This window comes from Rhinoraja longicauda, chromosome 23, assembly GCF_053455715.1.
Source record: "Rhinoraja longicauda isolate Sanriku21f chromosome 23, sRhiLon1.1, whole genome shotgun sequence".
NCBI lineage: Eukaryota > Metazoa > Chordata > Chondrichthyes > Rajiformes > Arhynchobatidae > Rhinoraja > Rhinoraja longicauda.
In genome coordinates, this window is record NC_135975.1 from 37,172,974 (window position 1) to 37,195,553 (window position 22,580).

The 22,580-nt window shown below is 45.8% G+C and overlaps 1 protein-coding gene across 1 annotated transcript in view; it reads left to right on the top strand.

Moving 5' to 3' along the window:
* The window catches only part of LOC144605022 (mitochondrial 10-formyltetrahydrofolate dehydrogenase-like), a 125,199-nt gene that overhangs the window by 66,930 nt on the left and 35,689 nt on the right, over window positions 1-22,580 (top strand). Inside the window, exons 7-14 of the mRNA XM_078420063.1 lie at window positions 1,670-1,804; window positions 4,490-4,615; window positions 7,499-7,590; window positions 11,647-11,794; window positions 16,484-16,603; window positions 18,148-18,275; window positions 19,966-20,116; window positions 22,222-22,292. Of these exons, the coding sequence (XP_078276189.1) occupies window positions 1,670-1,804; window positions 4,490-4,615; window positions 7,499-7,590; window positions 11,647-11,794; window positions 16,484-16,603; window positions 18,148-18,275; window positions 19,966-20,116; window positions 22,222-22,292 (971 nt within the window). The remainder of the gene's footprint in view (window positions 1-1,669; window positions 1,805-4,489; window positions 4,616-7,498; window positions 7,591-11,646; window positions 11,795-16,483; window positions 16,604-18,147; window positions 18,276-19,965; window positions 20,117-22,221; window positions 22,293-22,580) is intronic.

Here is a 22,580-nt window from a genome sequence, read left to right on the forward strand (position 1 = left end):
TTTACACTGTGATTTGGTTACCCCCAGAAACAAGTAATCATACAAGATCTGGAATTTGGGGAGTGGAATCATTTACAATGCATACATAACAATTCACTAATGATGTAATGGATACGAAAATAGGTGGAGGGGCAGGAGAAAGCAGGGACTGCAAAGGACTTGGACAGGTTGGGAGAGTGGGCAGAGAAGTGGCAGATGGAATACAGTGTAGCAAAGTGTGGAGTCATGCATTTTGGTAGTAGGAATAAAGGCCAAGACTATTTTCTCAATGGGGAGAGAATTCAGAAATCGGAGGTGCAAAGGGACATGGGAGTACGGGTGCAGGATTCCCAAAAAGTTGAATCGGTAGTATGGAAGGCAAATGCAATGCTAGCATTTATTTCGAAAGGGCTAGAATACAAAAACAGGGATGTAATGCTGAGGCTCTATAAGGCACTGGTCAGACTGCATTTGGAATATTATGAGCAGTTTTTTTGTCCCATTGAATTGAATTGAAAAAGTTTATTGGCCAAGTATGTACACGTACAAGGAATTTGCCTTGGTGCTCCGCTCACAAGTAACAACACGAATATACAGTAAACAATTAAGAATAAAACATTAAGAATACAACATTACAGTTTAAACATGTGGGTGAAAATAAACCAGAGCAAAAAGAGACGACAGACTTTGGTTATTGAGTAGAGCTGCTACTCGTGGGGAAAAAAACTGTTTTTATGTCTGGCTGTGGCTGCTTTGACAGTCCGGAGTCGCTTTCCAGAGGGAAGTGCTTCGAAGAGTTTGTGGCCAGGGTGAGAGGGGTCAGAGATGATCTTGCCCGCTCGCTTCCTGGCCCTTGCAGTGTACAGTTCGTCAATGGGGGGAAGGTTGCAGCCAACAACCTTCTCAGCTGTGCGAACGATCCGTTGCAGCCTCCGGACGTCGTGCTTGGTGGCTGAGCCAAACCAGACCATGATGGAGAAGGTGAGGACGAACTCAATGATAGCAGTATAGAATTGGACCATCATTGCCTGTGGCAGATTGTGTTTCCTCAGCTGCCGTAGGAAGTACATCCTCTCTTGGGCTGAGGAAGGATGTGCTGGCTCTGGAGAGGGTTCAGAGGAGGTTTACGAGAGTGATTCTGGAATGATTTGGTTAACATATGATGAGCATTTGACGGCACTGGGCCTATACTCGCTGGCGTTTAGAAGGATACAGGAGAACCTCATTGAAACTTACCGAATAGTAAAAGCCTGGATAGAGTGAACGTGGAGAAGATGTTTCCACTGGTGGGAGAGTCTAGGATCAGAGGGCATAGCCTCAGAATAAAAGGATGTACCTTTAGGAAGGAGATGAGGAGGAATTTCTTTAGTCAGAGGGTGGGGAATCTGTGGAATTCATTGTCACAGACGGCTGTGGAGGCTGTCAATAAATATTTTTAAGGCGAAGATTGACAGATTCTTGATTAGTAAGGGTGTCAGGGGTTGTGGGAGGCAGGAGAATGGGGTTGAGAGGGAAAGATAAATCAGCCATGATTGAATGGCGGAGTAGATTTGATGGGCCGAATGGCATAATTGTGCGAGATCCTTTGAATCCATGACAGTGCCAGCTACTGAGTTGGCTCTGAACAGTGCCAAGTGTTAATTTGTGTCAACGCCATTAACAGGTGTATGCTATTTCTCCTCCCTTTCAGGCCATCACTCTGTATGGATCATCCATGTACAAAGGTGCCATACCTTCAGGTCAGCCGCTGGAGATCAGTGGAGCCAGTAAACCCGGCCTGGTAACCAGCAATGGCTTGGTGCTCTTCGGCAGCGATGGAAACATGGTAGGGTTCAGCTCTCAAGTTCACGGTGTTGAAGTTTCCCCCCCAGTTGCCCAGGTGTGTGAAATCCAGCTGGGTCCTGAGCAATGTCTGACTGCAACTCTGCTGTGGTGGTTGCAGTCAGTCATCGTCAAAATAAACTAACGATAGTGCTGGGCCTCGGCTGATGGATTTATCTTGAAAGGTTTTTCTAAAGTTATATGTAGAAATATAAGGAATAAAACAATGTGATCTGCAACTTACTAGAGATTTTGGTCACTGACTAAGCAACTCCACATCCAAGCTCATGGCTCTGTATTTTCTGCGTTTTCCCTGTTAATCAGCACTGTAGGTGCCTCTGCCAAATATACTGCCCATCTGTACCCTGGAAACCAAGGGCGCAGCGGTGGAGTTGCTGCCTCACAGCTCCAGAGGCCCGGGTTCCATCCTGACTACGGGTGCTGTCTGTATGGAGTTTGTATGTTCTCCCTGTGACCACCTGGGTTTTCGCTCGTCGGTACGGACTCGTTGGGCCAAAGAGTTTCCTGTTTCTGCGCTCTATCTCTAAACTAATCTAAACCAATGGTATTGTTTTTTTATTGTCTTGTGTATCGCAATACAGATGCTCCTTGACGTACGATGCTTCGACCTTACGATGGTGCAAAAGCGATACACATTCAGTAGAAACCGTACTTCGAATTTTGAATTTTGAATTTTGATCTATGCGGGAATGCGATATGCATTTTCGACTTACGATATTTTTGATTTCCAATGGGTTTATCGGAACGTAACCCCATCATAAGTCGAAGAGCACCTGTACAGTGAAACATTTGCTTTGCATTCTTTCCAGGCAAAAACATTCATTCATGAGTACCTAAAAAGAGAAAATAAATGGAGTGCACAGAACACAGAACAGTACAGCATTGGAAAGGTCACTTTGTCCCACGGTGTTTGCGTCAAACATCATGCCAAGTTAAACTGATCTCATCTGCCTGTACATGATCCATATCTCTCTATTCCCTTGTCCATGTGCCTAACAAAAAACCTTTTAATGCCACTATTGTATCTGCCTCCACCACTGCCCCTGGCAAGCATTCCAAGCCCCACACGTCTCCATTAAACTTTATAGATGTGCCCTCTGGTATTGGATATCTCCATGCTGGGGAAAAAGGTTCTGCCGGTCTACCCTAACTGTGCCTCTCATAATTATATTATACTTCTATCATCTCCCCTCAACCTCCAACATTGCAAGTTTATCTAACTTGTAGTTGAAACCCTCTGATCGAGGCAGCATTCTGATAAACCTCCTCTGCACCCTCTCCAAAGCATCAACATCTTTTGTGTAATGGGCAAGCAATACTCTAAATGCGGCCTAACTAAAGTCGTATAGAGCTGCATCATGACATCCTGACTGTTATACTCAATGAAGCAATGAAGGTAATGTACCATACACCCTATGCTGCCACCTTCAGTGAGCGATGAACTTGGACTCCAAGATCCCTCTGCACATCAATGTTAAGGGTCTTGCCATTAACTGTATGCATTCAACCTCCCAAAGTGCAACACCTCACACTTGCTCGGGTTAAACTCATTCTGCCATTTCTGCAGCTGATCTATATCCCGCTGTATATAAGGACAGCATTCCTCACTGTCTGCAACTCCTCCAATTCAGCAAACTCTCCAAATTTATGTCCACGTAATTTATAACATCACAAACAGTAGAGGTCCCAGACAGTTCCTTGCAGAACTCCACTGGTCACAGACCTCCACAGAATATCTACCTTTCACCACAACCCTGTGTCTTCTATGAATAAGCCAGTTCTAAATCCAGATGATTGTCATCGTGAGACCTGTACATCTTAATCGTCCCCTGATTACCCCCGCAATCTCATCTCTTGCCTCTCTCATCTTCTCTGCCTTAAAAATATCCATTAACTTTGCCTCCACAGCCTTCTGTGGCAAAGAATTCCACAGATTCACCATCCTCTGACGAAAGAAATTCCTTCTCATCTCCTTCCTAAAAGAACGTCCTTTAATTCTGAGGCTATGACCTCTGAGGTCCTAGACTCTCTCACTAGTGGAAACATCCTCTCCACATCCCCCCTTTCACTATTCACTATGTTTCAATGAGGTCCCCCCACATTCTTCTAAACTCTAGTGAGTACAGTGCCGACAAACGCTCCAGTATGTCCTGATGGGTTAGATGGTAGATGGGTTGGTGATGGGTTTGAATGTAGGGAATGAAAAGGCAGTGTCAGTAATCACTGTAAGTGCCCACTCTGCAGATGTGGGCTGCCAATGATTATTTGTCTCTACAAGCCACTCAGTCTGAATGCGGTGAGACACTGCTTTGTGGGCAGAGGGCAGTGGAAGCCAAATCACTGAATGGATTTAATAGAGAGATAGAGCTCTAGGGGCTAGTGGAATCAAGGGATATGAGGAGAAGGTAGGCACGGGTTATTGATTGTGGATGATCAGCCATGATCTCAATGAATGGCGGTGCTGGCTGGAAGGGCCGAATGGCCTCCTCCTGCACCCTATTTTCTATGTTTCTATTCATTGTTGGGAGCAGATTGGTCTGGTGTTTGGGTCTGGATGCGGTGAGACACGGCTTTGTGTTCGTCGTTGGAAGCAGATTGGTCTGGTGTTTGGTTTTCGTGTGCTGGATGGGAGGCAGCTCTTTGATTGTTTTCTTTGTGACAATTGCAGCTGATGGTTCGAAACCTTCAGTTTGAAGATGGGAAAATGATCCCCGCCTCCAAATATTTCTCCACTGGAGATACAGTCGTCATAGAACTGACTGATGAAGAGAAAAAAATTGCTGAAGATATAAAGGTAAGCTGTGGTTCTTCTTTTGTTCGTACAAACTCTTGCTGCAATGTCGGGCAGTCTTGTGTGTTCAGTTTCCTGGCACCTTGTTTTTAGGACGATTTGTTCAAGCTGCCAAATCATCACAATGGAGGAGGAGGAGGCGAGACCTTGGGCTCCCACTGAGCCAAGTGCAGTGAACTAAGGAAGAGTTTAGGGTGGCACGGTGATGCAGCGGTAGAGCTGCTGCCTTACAGTGCCAGAGTTCCAGGTTCAATCCTGACTACGGGTGCTGTCTGTACGGAGATTGTACGTTCTCCCCGAATCTTTCGTAGGTTTTCTCCGAGATCTTTGTAGGCTAATTGTTTGGTGTAACGGTAAAATTATCCCGAGTGTGTGCAGGGTCGTGTTAGGATGCGGACTCGGAGGGCCGAAAGGCCTGTTTCTGTGCTGTATCTTTAAACTAAAAAATTAAGTTAAGGGAACTAAGGTAGCTGGGCATCCTCGCTGGCTAACTTAATTCTGTGTCCATGGTCCACTTCAGAATGTGCAATAATCCTTGCTCTTCACCCAAGTATTTCACAACGTATTGTTTGACTGTTTGAAATAATTTTGTCGAGGTTAGCAATTGATACCAAAATATTTGGGTTTCCAGAAATCATTTGAATAAACAAAGTAATTCAGATTGATGCACTTGAGAGTCATACTGCGTGGAAACAGGCCGTTTGGCCCAACTTGCCCACGCCAGCCAACATGTCCCAGCTACACTAGTCATAGAGTGATACAGCGTGGAAACAGGCCCTTCAGCCCAACTTGCCCATGCCAGCCAACATGTCCCAGCTACACTAGTCATAGAGTGATACAGCGTGGAAACAGGCCCTTCAGCCCAACTTGCCCATGCCGGCCAACATGTCCCAGCTACACTAGTCATAGAGTGATACAGAGTGGAAACAGGCCCTTCAGCCCAACTTGCCCACGCTGGCCAACATGTCCCAGCTACACTAGTCATAGAGTGATACAGCGTGGAAACAGGCCCTTCAGCCCAACTTGCCCACGCTGGCCAACATGTCCCAGCTACACTAGTCATAGAGTGATACAGCGTGGAAACAGGCCCTTCAGCCCAACTTGCCCACGCTGGCCAACATGTCCCAGCTACACTAGTCATAGAGTGATACAGCATGGAAACAGGCCCTTCAGCCCAACTTGCCCACGCTGGCCAACATGTCCCAGCTACACTAGTCATAGAGTGATACAGCGTGGAAACAGGCCCTTCAGCCCAACTTGCCCACGCCGACCAGTTGTGAATTTGTGGAATTCTCTGCCACAGTGGAGGCCAATTCACTGGATGAATTTAAAAGAGAGTTAGATAGAGCTCTAGGGGCTAGCAGAATCGAGGGATATGGAGAGAAGGCAGGCACGGGTTACTGATTGTGGATGATCAGCCATGATCACAATGAATGTATCATTGGCAAATTTGCAGATGATACAAAGCTGGGTGGTAGTGTGAACTGTGAGGAAGATGCTATGAGGTTGCAGGGTGACTTGGACAGGTTGTGTGAGTGGGCGGATGCATGGCAGATGCAGTTTAATGTGGATAAGTGTGAGGTTATCCACTTTGGTGGTAAGAATAGGAAGGCAGAGTATTATCTGAATGGTGTCAAGTTAGGAACAGGGGACGTACAACGAGATCTGGGTGTCCTAGTGCATCAGTCACTGAAAGGAAGCATGCAGGTACAGCAGGCAGTGAAGAAAGCCAATGGAATGATGGCCTTCATAACAAGAGGAGTTGAGTATAGGAGCAAAGAGGTCCTTCTGCAGTTGTACAGGGCCCTAGTGAGACCGCACCTGGAGTACTGTGTGCAGTTTTGGTCTCCAAATTTGAGGAAGGATATTCTTGCTATTGAGGGCGTGCAGCGTAGGTTTACTAGGTTAATTCCCGGAATGGCGGGACTATCATATGTTGAAAGACTGGAGTGACTAGGCTTGCATACACTGGAATTTAGAAGGATGAGAGGAGATCTTATCGAAACGTATAAGATTATTAAGGGGTTGGACACGTTAGAGGCAGGAAACATCATATCATATCATATATATACAGCCGGAAACAGGCCTTTTCGGCCCACCAAGTCCGTGCCGCCCAGCGATCCCCGTACATTAACACTATCCTACACCCACTAGGGACAATTTTTACATTTACCCAGCCAATTAACCTACATACCTGTACGTCTTTGGAGTGTGGGAGGAAACCGAAGATCTCGGAGAAAACCCACGCAGGTCACGGGGAGAACGTACAAACTCCTTACAGTACAGCACCCGTAGTCAGGATCGAACCTGAGTCTCCGGCGCTGCATTCGCTGTAAAGCAGCAACTCTACCGCTGCGCTACCGTGCCAAATGTTCCCAATTTTGGGGGGGGTCCAGAACAAGGGGCCACAGTTTAAGAATAAGGGGTAGGCCATTTAGAACTGAGATGAGGAAAACCTTTTTCAGTCAGAGAGTTGTGAATCTGTGGAATTCTCTGCCTCAGAAGGCAGTGGAGGCCAATTCTCTGAATGCATTCAAGAGAGAGCTAGATAGAGCTCTTAAGGGTAGCGGAGTCAGGGGGTATGGGGAGAAGGCAGGAACGGGGTACTGATTGAGAATGATCAGCCATGATCACATTGAATGGCGGTGCTGGCTCGAAGGGCCGAATGGCCTCCTCCTGCACCTATTGTCTATTGTCTATTGAATGGCGGTGCTGGCTCAAAGAGCCAAATGGCCGCCTCCTGCACCTTTTTTCTATGTTTCTGTGAGGAGCAAAATGTTCCCTAAAGACATTCCTGAAAGACAAACTGTATTCCTGTGATTCATTGCTTCAGAATGGAAGTTTATTTTCTTAAATGTTCACATGGTTTTATTTAATGTGCTCCAGGCGACCTGGAAATCAATTCTGAGCAACATTTCTGCCATTGAGGACTCGACAGACTTTTTCAAATCAGGAGCAGCTTCCATGGATGTGGTGAGGTAATTTCCTTCTCCAGTTAATATATGTCTTTGAGTGGATATGGGCTCCAGCCAAAGAGCCTCGCTAACCATGGAAACGTATCTCTATTTACAAACGTCAAGCTGGAAAGGCAGCAGAGAAGATTTACGAGGATGTTGCCAGGACTCAGTGGGCCTGAGCCAAAGGGAGAGGTTGAGCAGGCTGGGACTCTATTCCTCGAAGTGCAGGAGGATAAGGGGTGATCTTCTTGAGGTGTATAAAATTGTGAGAGGAATAGCTCGGGTCAGGAAGCGGAGGACATAGGTTTATGGTGAGGGAGGAAAGATCTTTAGGAACCTGAGGGGTAACTCTTTCCCACAAAGGGTGTATGGGACGAGCTGCCAGAGGAGGTAGTTGAAGCTGGGGCTATTGCAACGTTTAAGAAACATGGATAGAACAGGTTTAGAAGGAAATGGACCAAATACAGGCAGGTGGGACTAATGTAGATGGGACATGTTGGTCGGCGTGGGCAGGTTGGGCTGAAAGGCCTCATTGTGTGCTGTATCATTCCATTTCATACATTAAGCAGGAATTGCCGATTATGAGTTTTTGCCTGTTTCATGCTGTGATTTCTGCAACCAGCAGATTTTCAAATTTAAAATCCTAATGATCAACATCGGTTTTAGCCAGTTAGCAGGCCACTTTAGTCATCAGTTTTTGACCCAAAACGTCGCCTATGAGTCTGAAGAAGGGTCCTGACCCGAAATGTCACCTATCCATGTCCTGCTGAGGTACTAAAGACAGACACAATATGCTGGAGTAACTCAGTGGCCAGGCAGCATCTGTGGAGAAAAGGAATAGGTGGTGTTTTTGGTAGAAACCCTTCTTCAGACTCTCCAACCCAAAACATCACCAATTCCTTTTCTCCAGTGATGCAGCCTGACCCGATGAATTACTCCAGCACTTGGTGTCTATCTTCGGTATAAACCAGCATCTGCAGTTCTCTCCTGCACACCCTGCTGAGATACTGCCTGACCTCCAGCACTTTGTGTTTTAGCCAAACTTGTATCTGGGAATCATTGTGAATTACAGCAAATGTGGTTAAATGTGGTAGAAGTAATCATTTATTTTATCCACAAAATAAACTCAAGACTTTAGAGAATCACCATGGAAGCAGGCCCTTTGGTGAACGGAGTCCACGCCGACCACCATGTACTGTTACACTATGCTACACACTAGGGTCAATTTACACAAGCCAATTAATCTACAAACCTGTACATCTTTGGAGTGTGGGAGGAAACCTGAGCTCCCGGAGAAAACCCACGTGGTCACGGGGAGAACATACAAACTCCGTACAGACAGCACCTGTGGTCAGGTTGGAACCCGGGTCTCTGGTGCTGTAATCATAATCATAATAATATTTTAGTAGCCAAATATGTTTTGCCACATACGAGGAATTTGATTTGCTATACAGTCATACCAATAAAGAGCAACAAGACACCCAAATAAAATTTTAACATGAACATCCACCACAGCGATTCCCATATTCCTCACTGTGATGGAAGGCAAAACAAGTTCAATCTCTTCCGCTCTACCACTGCACCACTGTGCACCTATTGGACCATTCATTTTTAACCAGCAGTTAGCCTCTGTATTGTTGAAGAGCAGAGATGAATGAGGAAACATAGAAACATAGAACATAGAAGCCTGCACCGCCATTCAATATGATCATGGCTGATCATCCAACTCAGTATCCCGTACCTGCCTTCTCTCCATACCCCCTGATCCCTTTAGCCACAAGGGCCACATCTAACTCCCTCTTAAATATAGCCAATGAACTGGCCTCAACTACCTTCTGTGGCAGAGAATTCCACAGATTCACCATTTCTGTGTGAAAAAAAACGTTCTCATCTCGGTCCTAAAAGACTGCCCCCTTATCCTTAAACTGTGACCCCTTGTTCTGAACTTCCCCAGCATCGGGAACAATCTTTCTGCATCTAGCCTGTCCAACCCCTTAAGAATTTTGTAAGTTTCTATAAGATCCCCCCTCAATCTTCTAAATTCCAGCGAGTACAAGCCGAGTCTATCCAGTCTTTTTTCATATGAAAGTCCTGCCATCCCAGGAATCAATCTGGTGAACCTTCTCTGTACTCCCTCTATGGCAAGAATGTCTTTCCTCAGATTAGGAGACCAAAACTGTACGCAATACTCCAGGTGTGGTCTCACCAATGCCCTGTACAACTGCAGCAAAACCTCCCTGCTCCTATACTCAAATCCCTTCGCTATGAATGCCAACATACCATTCGCTTTCTTCACTGCCTGCTGCACCTGCATGCCTACTTTCAATGACTGGTGTACCACGACACCCAGGTCTCGTTGCATCTCCCCTTCTCCTAATCGGCCACCATTCAGATAATAGTCTGCTTTCCTGTTCTTGCCACCAAAGTGGATAACCTTACATTTATCCACATTATACTGCATCTGCCATGCCTTTGCCCACTCACCTAACCTATCCGTCACGTTGCAGCCTCCTAGCATCCTCCTCACAGCTAACACTGCCCCCCAGCTTCGTGTCATCCACAAACTTGGAGATGTTGCATTCAATTCCCTCGTCCAAATCATTAATATATATTGTAAATAGCTGGGGTCCCAGCACTGAGCATTGCGGTACCCCACTAGTCACTGCCTGCCATTCTGAAAAGGACCCGTTTATTCCTACTCTTTGCTTCCTGTCTGCCAGCCAGTTCTCTATCCACATCAATACTGAACCCACAATACCGTGTGCTTTCAGTTTGCATACTAATCTCTTATGTGGGACCTTGTCGAAAGCCTTCTGAAAGTCCAGATATAACACATCCACTGGTTCTCCCTTATCCACTCTACTAGTTACATCCTCGAAAAATTCTATAAGATTTGTCAGACATGATTTACCTTTCATAAATCCATGCTGACTTTGTCCAATGATTTCACCACTTTCCAAATGTGCTGCTATCCCATCTTTAATAACTGACTCTAGCATTTTCCCCACTACCGATGTTAGGCTAACTGGTCTATAATTCCCCGTTTTCTCTCTCCCTCCCTTTTTGAAAAGTGGGGTTACATTAGCTACCCTCCAATCCTCAGGAACTACTCCAGAATCTAAAGAGTTTTGAAAAATTATCACTAATGCATCCACTATTTCTGGGGCTACCTCCTTAAGCACTCTGGGATGCAGCCTATCTGGCCCTGGGGATTTATTGGCCTTTAATCCATTCAATTTACCTAACACCACTTCCCGACTAACCTGGATTTCACTCAGTTCCTCCATCTCATTTGACCCCCGGTCCCCTGCTATTTCCGGCAGATTATTTATGTCTTCCTTAGTGAAGACAGAACCAAAGTAGTTATTCAATTGGTCTGCCATGTCCTTGTTCCCCATGATCAATTCACCTGTTTCTGACTGTAAGGGACCTACATTTGTTTTGACTAATCTTTTTCTCTTCACATATCTATAAAAGCTTTTGCAGTCAGCTTTTATGTTCCCTGCCAGTTTTTTTTCATAATCTATTTTCCCTTTCCTAATTAAGCCGTTTGTCCTCCTCTGCTGGACTTTGAATTTCTCCCAGTCCTCTGGTAGGCTGCTTTTTCTTGCCAATTTGTATGCTTCATCTTTTGTTTTGATACTATCCCTAATTTCCCTTGTTAGCCACGGATGCACTACCTTCCCTGATTTATTCTTTTGCCAAACTGGGATGAACAATTGTTGTAGTTCATCCATGCAATCTTTAAATGCCTTCCATTGCATGTCCACCGTCAACCCTTTAAGAATCAATTGCCAGTCTATCTTGGCCAATTCACGTCTCAATCAATTGCCAGTCTATCTTGGCCAATTCACGTCTCAATCAATTGCCAGTCTATCTTGGCCAATTCACGTCTCAATCAATTGCCAGTCTATCTTGGCCAATTCACGAGTCTATCTTGGCCTATTCACCTGACGATTAATTGGAAGTGTGCTGATGAGGATAGTTGCATTTTGGTCACCGTGAAGACCTGTAGTTGTCAGAGATCATCTTTCCAAGTGGGCTTTCCAATGAGCCGTGTCATTGTCATCTGTCCAGGTTGGTCGAGGGAATCAAGCAGAAATGCAGCAGCCTGCAGCTGCAAAACGAAGACGTTTACATGGCACCAAAGTTTGAAGATTTCATTCAGATGGTTGTGCGGAAGCTGAGAGGTGGGGAAGAAGAGGAAGAGTTGGAGGTGGATTATGTAAGTAGCAATATGTTATCGTTGATCTTTTGACTCCAGAATATATGATATAAGGATGGGTGAAGTTCTGGGAGAGATCGGTCTCTTGGTATTCAGCATGGAGACCTGAGGATCATCTTTCTGTGGTGGAAGACGAATTTTGAGATAGTGATCGCAACTCCATAGGTTTTAAGATTGTTTTGAATAGGGTCAGATCTGGATGTTGCGGCAAAGCAGATTACAAAGTCAGGGGGCAGGAGCTCGGGAGGGTAGATTGGGAGCAGTTGTTATTGGGTAAGCGCACATGTGGGAGTGGTTTAAAGGCCAGCTGATCACAGTGCAGCATCAGCATGTTCCAGTGAGGTGGCAAGGTAAGGGAACCATGGATCACCAAGGAGGTTGGCAACCTGGTCAGGAAGATCAAGGCAGCGTATGTCAGCACTAATATGAGGAAAAACTTTTTCACCCAGAGAGTTGTGAATCTGTGGAATTCTCTGCCGCAGAAGGCAGTGGAGGCCAATTCACTGGATGTTTTCAAGAGAGAGTTAGATTTAGCTCTTGGGGCTCAGGGAATCAAGGGATATGGGGGGAAAAGCCAGACCGGAGTATGGTTTTTGGGCGATCAGCCATGATCATATTGAATGGCAGTGCTGGCTCGAGGGGCCGAATGGCCTACTCCTGCACCTATTTTCTATGTTTAAGAAGGTGGTATGAGACCACTTATATATGAGGAATATATTCCTCTTATATATGAGGAATATAAAGTGAGTAGGAAAGAACTCTAGCGGGCGATTGGAAGGACCAGATGGGGCCGTGCAATGTCATTGGCAAGACGGATTAAGGAAAATTCCAAGGTTTTCCATAGGTATGTTAAGAGGGTGACCAGGGAGAAGGTAGGAGCAAATCTTTGCTCGGAGTCGGAGGATGCAGGTAAGGCACTAAACGAGTCGGTATTCACCGAGCAGAAGGATGGAGAACATTGAGATCAGTGCGGAGAATACAAATATGCTGGGACAGTTGAGAGATTGAGAAAAAGTTGGTGCTGAGACACTTGAAGAACATCAAGTCCCCAGGCCCTGATGGGATCTATCCCAGGTTATTGAGAGAGGCAAGAGAGGAAATTGTGGGGGCCTTGACGAGGATCTTTGTTTCTTCTCTTGCTACAGACAGAGGCCAATGTTATTCTTTTGATTATGAAGGGAAGTAGAGAGAATCCAGGCAACTCTTGGCTGGTGAGCCTCACATCAGTGGTGGGGAAACTATTGGAGGGAATTCATTGAGATAGGATTTACTCCCATTTGGAAGAGAATGGGCTAATTAGGGATGGCTCGATTGAGTTTTTTGAAGCGTTGACAAAGGGGATTGATGAAGGTAGGGCAGTGGACGCTGTATACATGGATTTTAGTCAGGCTTTTGATTAGGTCCCTCATGGTAGACTGATCCAGAAGATTAAGGTGTGCGGGATTCACAATTACTTGATCGTATGGATTCAGGACTGGCTTATTCATAGAGGACAGAGGGTTGTGGTGGAAGGTAGTTATTCAGACTGGTCTGTGACCAATAGAGTTCCACAGGAATCTGTGCTGGGACCTCTGCTGTTTGTGATATATATAAATGACCCAGACTACACGATCTCCCGGTTGCTAAACATTTTAACTCCCCTCCCATTCCCACATTGACCTTTTTGGCCTGGGCCTCCTCCACTGTCAGAGTGAGGCCCATTGCACATTGGGGCAACAGCACCTCATATTTCACCTGGGCAGCTTATTCCCAGTGGAATGAGGATTGATTTCTCTAACTTCAAGTAATCTTTGCTTTCTCTCTTTCTTGGTTGAGGGGAGACAATGCATGTTTATAAAATTATGACAAGCATAGATAAGATAGACGCTCAGAACCTTTTTCCCAGGGTGGGAATGTCCATCATTAGAGGACATAGCCATCAGGTGAGAGGGAGGAAGTTTAATGGAGATGTGTGGGGGAAGTTCTTTATACAGATGGTGGTGGAGGCCTAGCATCACATTGCCAAGGTTGATGATGGAGACAGATACGATTGTGGCATTTAACAGCTTTTCGATAGGCACATGGAACTGCAGGGAATAGAGGGATATGGATCATGTGGAGGCAGGTGTGATCAGTTCAGCAAGGCATCATGTTTGGCACAAACTGTGCTGCGTTCCATGTGCTAGCTGTTCCAATAAAGATTTTTGAACATTTTGAAAGGTTATAATATACTTCCAATCGTTCCCCTTATTCATATTATTCATGTTATTAATATTTTTAGTATTATTTATGTTATTCGTATATCCCATGGTATAGGATCTGGATATTCGGCCCATCGAGTCTCTGGTGGCTCATGGAACAATCCCATCCATCCCATTCCCTGTAATCTACACAACCCCATCCCATTCTCCTGCTACTCACCTACACTAATAGGTGATGGTGGCAAATCAACCCACCTAGCGGCACGTTATTGGGATGTGAAGGTAAACTGGGTAAATACCCAGAGGCACCCGCATGGTCACAGGGAGAATGTGCAAACTCCACACAGACAGTAAACAAGGTCCAGGACAAACCTGGAACAGTGGAGCTGTGGGGCTTTCCACTAAACATAAAAACATAGAAAATAGGTGCAGGAGGAGGCCATTCGGCTCTTCAAGCCAGCACCGCCATTCATTGTGATCATGGCTGGTCGTCCACAATTAATAACTTGTGCCTGCCTTCTCCCCATATCCCTTGATTACGCAGTTGACATTACAGAAAAGTCAGTAAAACTAATGTGCTGTTTTTTCCCGGGTTCTTCCCTTCTAAACCTGACTCAAGAAGTTTAATTCAATTTAGAGATACAGCGCGGAAAAAGGCCCTTCGGCCATCGAGTCCGTGCCGACCAGCACACTTGCACTATCCCACACACTAGGGACTATTAACATTTTTTTGCCAAGCCAATTAGTCTACAAATCTGTACGTCTTTGGAGTGTGGGAGGAATCCGAACGTACAAACTCTTTATAGACAGCACCCGTTGGCAGGATCGAACCCGGGTCTCTTGCGCTGTAAGGCAGCAACTCTACCTAGTGAGGAAGAAACATTTGGGGTTTGAACCAGTAATCTCATGCGTGCTCTTTGGTTACTCAAGGCTTGGCAATTGTGAACCAGATTCCCTTCTGACCACGAGAGGTTAAATGTTTTTGTCCTGTTCTTCCACTCTGCACTCCCTATCTCAAAACCACTGTGGCTAATCGATTTCACCTTGTAAATCAAATCCCACACATCCTTTCAGCAAACATTTAACATGGGCAGACCATTAATCAATAGCTCACTGTCACCTGTGGACGGAATGTAAATTCAATTAAATCGGCAAGCTTAAACGCAGCTGACCTTGTGAACGGTGACCGTGAAAGGAGAGGGTTGTTATTTACACTCTGATCACTAATGACCTTCAGGGGAAGCAACCTGTTCCTGACTGCTTTGACCTGTTTTTGAGAGTGATACAGTGTGGAAACGGGCCCACGCCAACCAACATGTCCCAGCTACACTAGTCCTGCGTTTTGCCCATATCCCTCCAAACCTGTCCTATCCATGTGCCTGTCTCAATGTTTCTTAAACGTTGGGATCGACCCTGCCTCAACTACCTCCTCCGGCAGCTTGTTCCATGCATCCACCACCTTTTATGTAAAAAAATTACTCCTCGGGTTCCTCACCTTACATTAAAACTATGTCCTCTGGTTCTCGACTCTAGCACTATGGCCAGGAGACTGTGCATCTACCCGTTCTATTCCTGTCATGATTTTGTACACCTGTATATGATCACCCCCCATCCTCCAAGGAAGAGTCCCAGCCTGCTCAGCCTCTCCCTGTAGCTCGGACACTTCAGTCCTGGCAGGATCCTGGTATATTTTCTCTGAACCCTTTCCAGCTTGACAACAACTTTCCTTTAACATGGTGCCCAGAACATGTTCAAAGAACAAAATGTGTGACCCACCTCGGGTTGCCAACTGTCCCGTATTAGCCGGGACATCCCGTACTTTGGGCTAAATTGGTTTGTCCCATATGGGACCGTTCTTGTCCCGTATTAGGTCATTCATATTGGAGCTGTTCCCGACCCACACGACCTCTCAGTCAAGGAGTAATTAGGGATGGATAGTTTAGTTTAGTTTAGAGATACAGCGCAGAAACAGGTCCTTCAGCCCACCGAGTCTGCACCGACCGGCGATCACCCCGTACGCTCTCACTATCCTACACACACTAGGAACAATTTATAATTTTTCCCAAAGCCAATTAACTTACAAGCCAGTATGACTTTAGAGTGTGAGAGAAAACCCACATGGTCACGGGGAGAACGTACAAACTCCGCACAGATGGCACCGGTAGTCAGGATTGAACCCGGCAGCAACTCTAGCGCTGTTCCACCGTGCCACTCATTAACGTTAGTCAACGTTGGCTTTGTCAAATCTTGTCAGTGATCAAATAAACAAAACAAAATGTCAGTCCTAACATCCTTAAGAAATTCCAAAAACTATCTAGGATTAAAACAATTCTAATTGCAAGCATTATTCATCCAGTGAATCTTTATTGTGCAATACGACTGGAAAGTTGAAAGGTCTGGAGTTTTCAGACTTGGTCAGTTTTGGATAGTTTCAGAAATTCTGTAAACTCGGGAGTTTGTCCCAATGCTGCTGGGTGGTACTGAGGTGTTTGGTTCTCATTGCTTCAAGGTTACAATGGATGTGAATGACATGACTGTGAAGATGCCCCACCAGTGCTTCATTGACGGCAGGTTTAACAATTCAGAGGATGGAAAGACCTACAAGACCATCAATCCCACCGATGGTTCAGTGAGTAACAGCTCATCCAGGTGGCCACATCAATGGGTATTTCATAGCGGGTGTTGTGGGACCTTGATCCCCCTATTCCCTCCTTCTCTCCTTCATCCCAATAATTTGTCAGGTGTTGTGTTTTTGTTGTGGTGTTTGAGCATACCTGGTGTATTCACCGAGATGGCGATCCAGCATGACTTAACATTATTGGGTATTGTAGTCTAACCTTTCATTTAGAGATACAGCGTAAAAACGGGCCTTTCGGCCCAAAAAATCCGCGCCTACCAGCAGCTCCGCATACTAACACTATCCTACGCACACACTAGGGACAATTTACCAAACCAATTGGCCAACCGACCTGTAGGTCTTTGGAGTGTGGAAGGAACCTGGAGCTCCCGGAGAAAACTCACTCAGATCACGGGGAGAACATACAAACTCTGTTCAGACAGCACCCATGGTCAGGATTGAACCCGGGTCTCTGGTGCTGTGAGGCAGCAACTCTACCGCTGTGCCACCGTATGACCAGCATCATCCCTTTCAGAGAGTCTTCTTTATAAACACAATTATTTCTTGACCGACCCCAGGTCAGACCCTATCCATGTTCATAAGGGAACTTCCTTTTGATGAACCAATCGACGATCGGCACATCCCTTTCCAGATCGTTAGTACGTTATGGCTTCTTATTTTTAATACCCGGATTTCCTCTATACTGACAGCATGTTTGAGAAGCAATCACCTCTTCCCACCTTCCCGCACAGATAAATAGTTTTGAGATCAAACATGTGGCCCCATCTCTCTCACTGCCCTCTCTGACGTTTACCAAGTTAATACTACATGGTATTTGTCCAGTTAAACCAGGTTTACCAGCTGCAACAATACTCCCCAGTATACATCAACGAGATTACACAAATATAGTCCTGAAATAGAGAAGCAATCTACACGCTCCAGCGCACTAAAATGGAAACAGAAAATGCTGGAATTTCTGTGCAGACTGGGCAGCACTTGTGGAGCAAGAGATGGTTAACTTTTCAGGTCAGAAGATCACTGATGAAAAGGTCAATGAGTACAGTTTATTCCTCTCTCCACAGATGCTGCCTGATCTGCTGTGTGTTTCCAGCATTCTTGGTGTTGATTTCACTTTCATGAATTACTGATTCTGTTATGGTTCTTGTGCTTTATTTGTCACCTGTACTGTGGTACAGTGAAATTCATTGTTGTATTCAGATCAGTACAAGTATCACTATACATAATGACTTAGATACCTGTCAGATCAGCATTTCAGGTACAGTACAAGTGTATAGCAGTAGTACACTGAGACAGTGTACAGAGTCATCAGTTTGGCACCATTTCCAAGTCCCCGTTGTTGTAAGTGCGGGTTCTTGATCTGACCATGAAGGTCTGTTGTCCTGGCGGTGTTGCAAAGTCGGCCTGGCCAAGCGTAGCCACGGTGCCCTCCGCCACTGCTCCACCGCAGTAGGCCGCGTGCGGTCCACGTGCCGGGCCTCTAACGGTGGTACTATGTTGGTCTGATGAGTTGGTAACTTCATTGTTCCACGCACCAGGTGATCTGCGAAGTGTCCTATTCATCAGTGGCTGATGTTGACAAAGCTGTGGCCGCAGCCAAAGAAGCATTTGAGAACGGACAGTGGGGGAGGATCAACGCAAGAGACAGAGGGAGACTGTTGTACAAGTAAGCGCTTCCTCATCCTTTTCCAGCTATAAAGCTGCTCATCATACCAATGGAAGATAGATACGAAAAACTGGAGTAACTCAGCGGGTCAGGCAGCATCTCTGGAGAAAAGGATTAGGTGACATTTCGGATCGAGGCCCTTCCTCATACAGAGTCCGGGGAAAGGGAAACGAGAGATATAGACGGTGATGTAGAGAGATGTAAAACAAATGAATGAAAGACATGCAAAAAGCAACGATGATCAAGAAAAGGTGGAGCCCACAATGGTCCATTGTTGGCTGTGGGGAAGGTGGTAACGAGTTATACAGACAGTGAACTTCAACTGTGGAACTAGTACGATGACTAGGGTGGGGGAGGGACGGAGAGAGAGGGGATGCAAGGGTTATGTGTAGTTAGAGATATCAATGTTCATGCCGCTGGGTTGATCATAAGCTACCTAGTTCTCGTTCATTTGAAAGTTGGTGTTGAATGAAACAGCAGGAAATGGGATTGACTGGGTGGTTTTGTAAACAGAAAGGTGCATCAGTGTCCTCTACAGACCCTCTATCTCACAATTGATCAATAACACCTTGCTTCCTTCTGTTGCCTGGTCTTTATAACCCTCCCATTTCCCTTTAATCTGAAAGTCTCATGTGCTCACTGGTGCCATCTTGAAAATTAATGCGAATTTGGCTTTACAAAACTGGTTCTTAGACAGGTGGAATATAACAATGTTTAAAAACCTCGGTACATGAATAAGAAAGTGTTAGAGGGGTATGGGCCAAACGTAGGGGAATAGAACAAGCTTAAATGTTGCATCTTGGTCAGTATGGCAACATCTTGGTCAGTATGGCCAGCAGGGCTGAAGGGCCTGTTTCTGCTCTGTGACACTATGTTGCATACATGATGTATTCTGGTGGCAGTATCATGGTCAGACAGCATCCAACGCACCCCTCAGCCCCACTGCGTCTGTGCCCACCACCAAGCACCCATTTGCAGTTTCCCCCAAACAACCACCCCCAAGACCTTACACACCAGAACATATTACACTGGCCAATTAACCCACCAATCACGCATGTCTTCGGGACACGGGAGAAATGGGAAGACGTGGGGAATGGCGCGTGGAGAACTTGCAAACACAACGCAACGTTCAAGGGTCAGGATTGAACCTTAATCGCTGGAGCTGTGAGGCAGTGGCTCCACACATGGGTAGGAATCCTGGTCTCTGATGAAATCTGCCAAATGGGAAAACTGAGGGGGGACCTGATTGAAATTTACCAAATGGTGAAAGGCCTGGATAGAGTGGATGTGGAGAGGATGTTTCCACTAGTGGGAGAGTCTAGGACCAGAGGCCACACGCCGCCAGAGCAGCATCATGGGATATCGAATGCTGGTTCACTGTAAGAGCGCTTGACAGCAAAGTGGTGAATGGGAGGCTCCACACATCATCCTACCACAACCAGAGAGCAGTGCTCAACTGCTAGTTACCTCACTGGTGCCCCTCGGACTATCCTTGGTCAGACTTTACTGGCTTTACCTTGCACTAAATGTTATTCCCTTTTCATGTATCTGCGCACTGTAAATGGCTTGATTGTAATCATGTATTGTCTTTCCACTGACTGGTTAGCACGCAACAAAAGCATTTCACTGTACAATAAACTGAACTGAACCACAGTTGTAATGGTCCAATGTTGAATGTGTTTAACTCCAGACTGGCAGATCTGATGGAAGAGCACCAGGAGGAACTTGCCACGATAGAAGCCATTGATTCTGGCGCTGTTTACACACTTGCCCTGAAGACCCACGTCGGAATGTCCATCCAAACATTCAGATACTTTGCAGGATGGTGCGACAAGATACAGGTAGAGTGAACACACCGCCCTGACCCTCCGACACGTGAAGAATCGATTCACACACGACAATGATCCCAGGAATGAGTGTTTGATGGCGCTGGGCCTGTACTCGCTGGATGAGGGGGGACCTGATTGAAATTTACCAAATAGTGAAAGGCCTGGATAGAGTGGATGTGGAGAGGATGTTTCCACTAATGGGAGAGTCTAGGACAAGAGGCCACAGCCTCAGAATTAAAGGACGTACCTTTCGGAAGGAAATGAGGAGGAATTTCCTTTGTCTGAGGATGGTAATTCAAATTGCACTGTACGTTAATTGGCACATGTGACAATAAATTGATCTTGATCTTGAAATCTTAACTCTGTGGAATTCATTGCCACAGACAGCTGTGGAGGCCAAGTCAATGGGTATTTTTAAAGCGGAGATTGACAGATTCTTGATTAGTACGGGTGTCAGGGGTTAAGGGGAGAAGGCAGAAGAATGGGGTTGAGAGATAGATTAGCCATGATTGAATGGTGTAGACAATGGGCCGAATGGCCTAATTCTAATGCTCCTAGAACTTATGAGCTGCACCCTCTCCAATAACTACAGCATATTCCACACCATCTCAGTTTTCAAATATGACACGCAGTGTTTGAGGAGATCGACGTGTGGTTTCTCCTGCTTTTGATTGGTTCTCAGCTGAAAGTTTGTTTTCATTAACAGTAGGTTTTAGTTTAGAGATGCAGCATGGAAACAGGCCCTTCAGCCCAACGAGTCCGCACACTAACCCTATCCTACACAACGGAGACAATTTACAAGCCAAAATTAACCTGCAAACCTGCATGCCTTTGGAGTGTGGGAGGAAACGGGAGCACCCGGAGAAAACCCACGCAGGTCACGGGGAGAACGTACAAACTCCATACAGACAATACCCGTGGTCAGGATGGGACCCGGGTCTCTGGCGCTAAGAGGCAGCAACTCTCCCGCTGCGCCACCGTGCATGTTTGTTTTGTGTTAATTGGAGGTGTGCAATAGTCCAGGAGCAACATCCCAGTCTGATTATGAGTGTGTTCTCAGTCATGAGTGATAGGAGAGGAATTTGACCCTCTCAACCCCATTCTCCTGCCTTCTCCCCATAACCCCTGACATCTGTACTAATCTAGAATCTATCAATCTCCACCTTAAAAATATCCACTGACTTAGCGTCCACAGGCGTCTGTGGCAATGAATTCCACAGATTCACCACCCTCTGACTAAAGAAATTCCTCCTCATCTTCCTAAAGGTATGTCCTTTAATTCTGAGGCTGTGACCTCTGGTCCTAGACGCTCCCACTTGTGGAAACATCCTCTCCACATCCACTCAATCCAGGCCTTATTTCCAGGTTCTTATTTTTCAATTACTCCCCAGTAAGAGTTTAGCTTAGTTTACTTTAGAGATACGGCATGGAAACAGGCCTATTACTCCCCAGCACGAGAGAACAAAGAGGGCCTATTGGGGACAGTGTGGAGCACTTTGTAACTGTGTCGGTGCCCTTTAACTGGTGCCTCTTTGCACACCTTACACAGAAACATAGAAAATAGGTGCAGGAGGAGGCCATTTGGCCCTTCGAGCCAGCACCGCCATTCATTGTGATCATGGCTGATCGTCCACAATCAATAACCCGTGCCTGTCTTCTCCCCATATCCCTTGATTCCACTAGCCCCTAGAGCTCTATCTAACTCTCTCTTAAATCCATTCAGTGATTTGGCTTCCACTGCCCTCTGGCAGAGAATTCCACAAATTCACAACTCTCTGGGTGAAAAAGTTCCTTCTCACCTCAGTTTTAAATGGCCTCCCCTTTATTCTAAGACTGTGTCCCCTGGTTCTGGACTCGCCCAACATTGGGAACATTTTTCCTGCATCTGGTCCTTTTATGATCTTATATGTTTCTATTAGATAGAACCTTGTGTATGGTACACAAAACAAAGAGTTTACATGTGACCTCACATGTGATAATAAAATATCATTCAATCAATCTCTCTCATTTTAACACCTCCCTCATTTCACTTCGACTTCGACTTGAATCTGAATTGACTACTGAAGAGTAAATTAAATTGGAATTAAAAACTGACAATCTTTTCATTTTGTTTTTAGGGTTCTACAATCCCCATTAACCAAGCACGTCCCAACTATAATTTGACGTACACTAAGAAGGAGCCTCTGGGGTAAGATAACACATCAAGTGTGAGTTGCTTCAGTCAATGTTGTGCCAGGTGATTATGTTGGATGTGACTGGTCATTAGTTTAGTTCAGAGATACAGCGCGGAAACGGGCCCTTTGGCCCACCGAGTCCGCACCAACCAGCGATCCCCGCGCACTAACACTATCCTACACACACTAGGGACAATTTACATTTATACCAAGCCAATTAGCCCACAAGCCTGTACGTGTTTGGAGTGTGGGAGGAAACCGGAGCAGCCGGGGAACTGGGAGAACGTACAAATTCCGTAGAC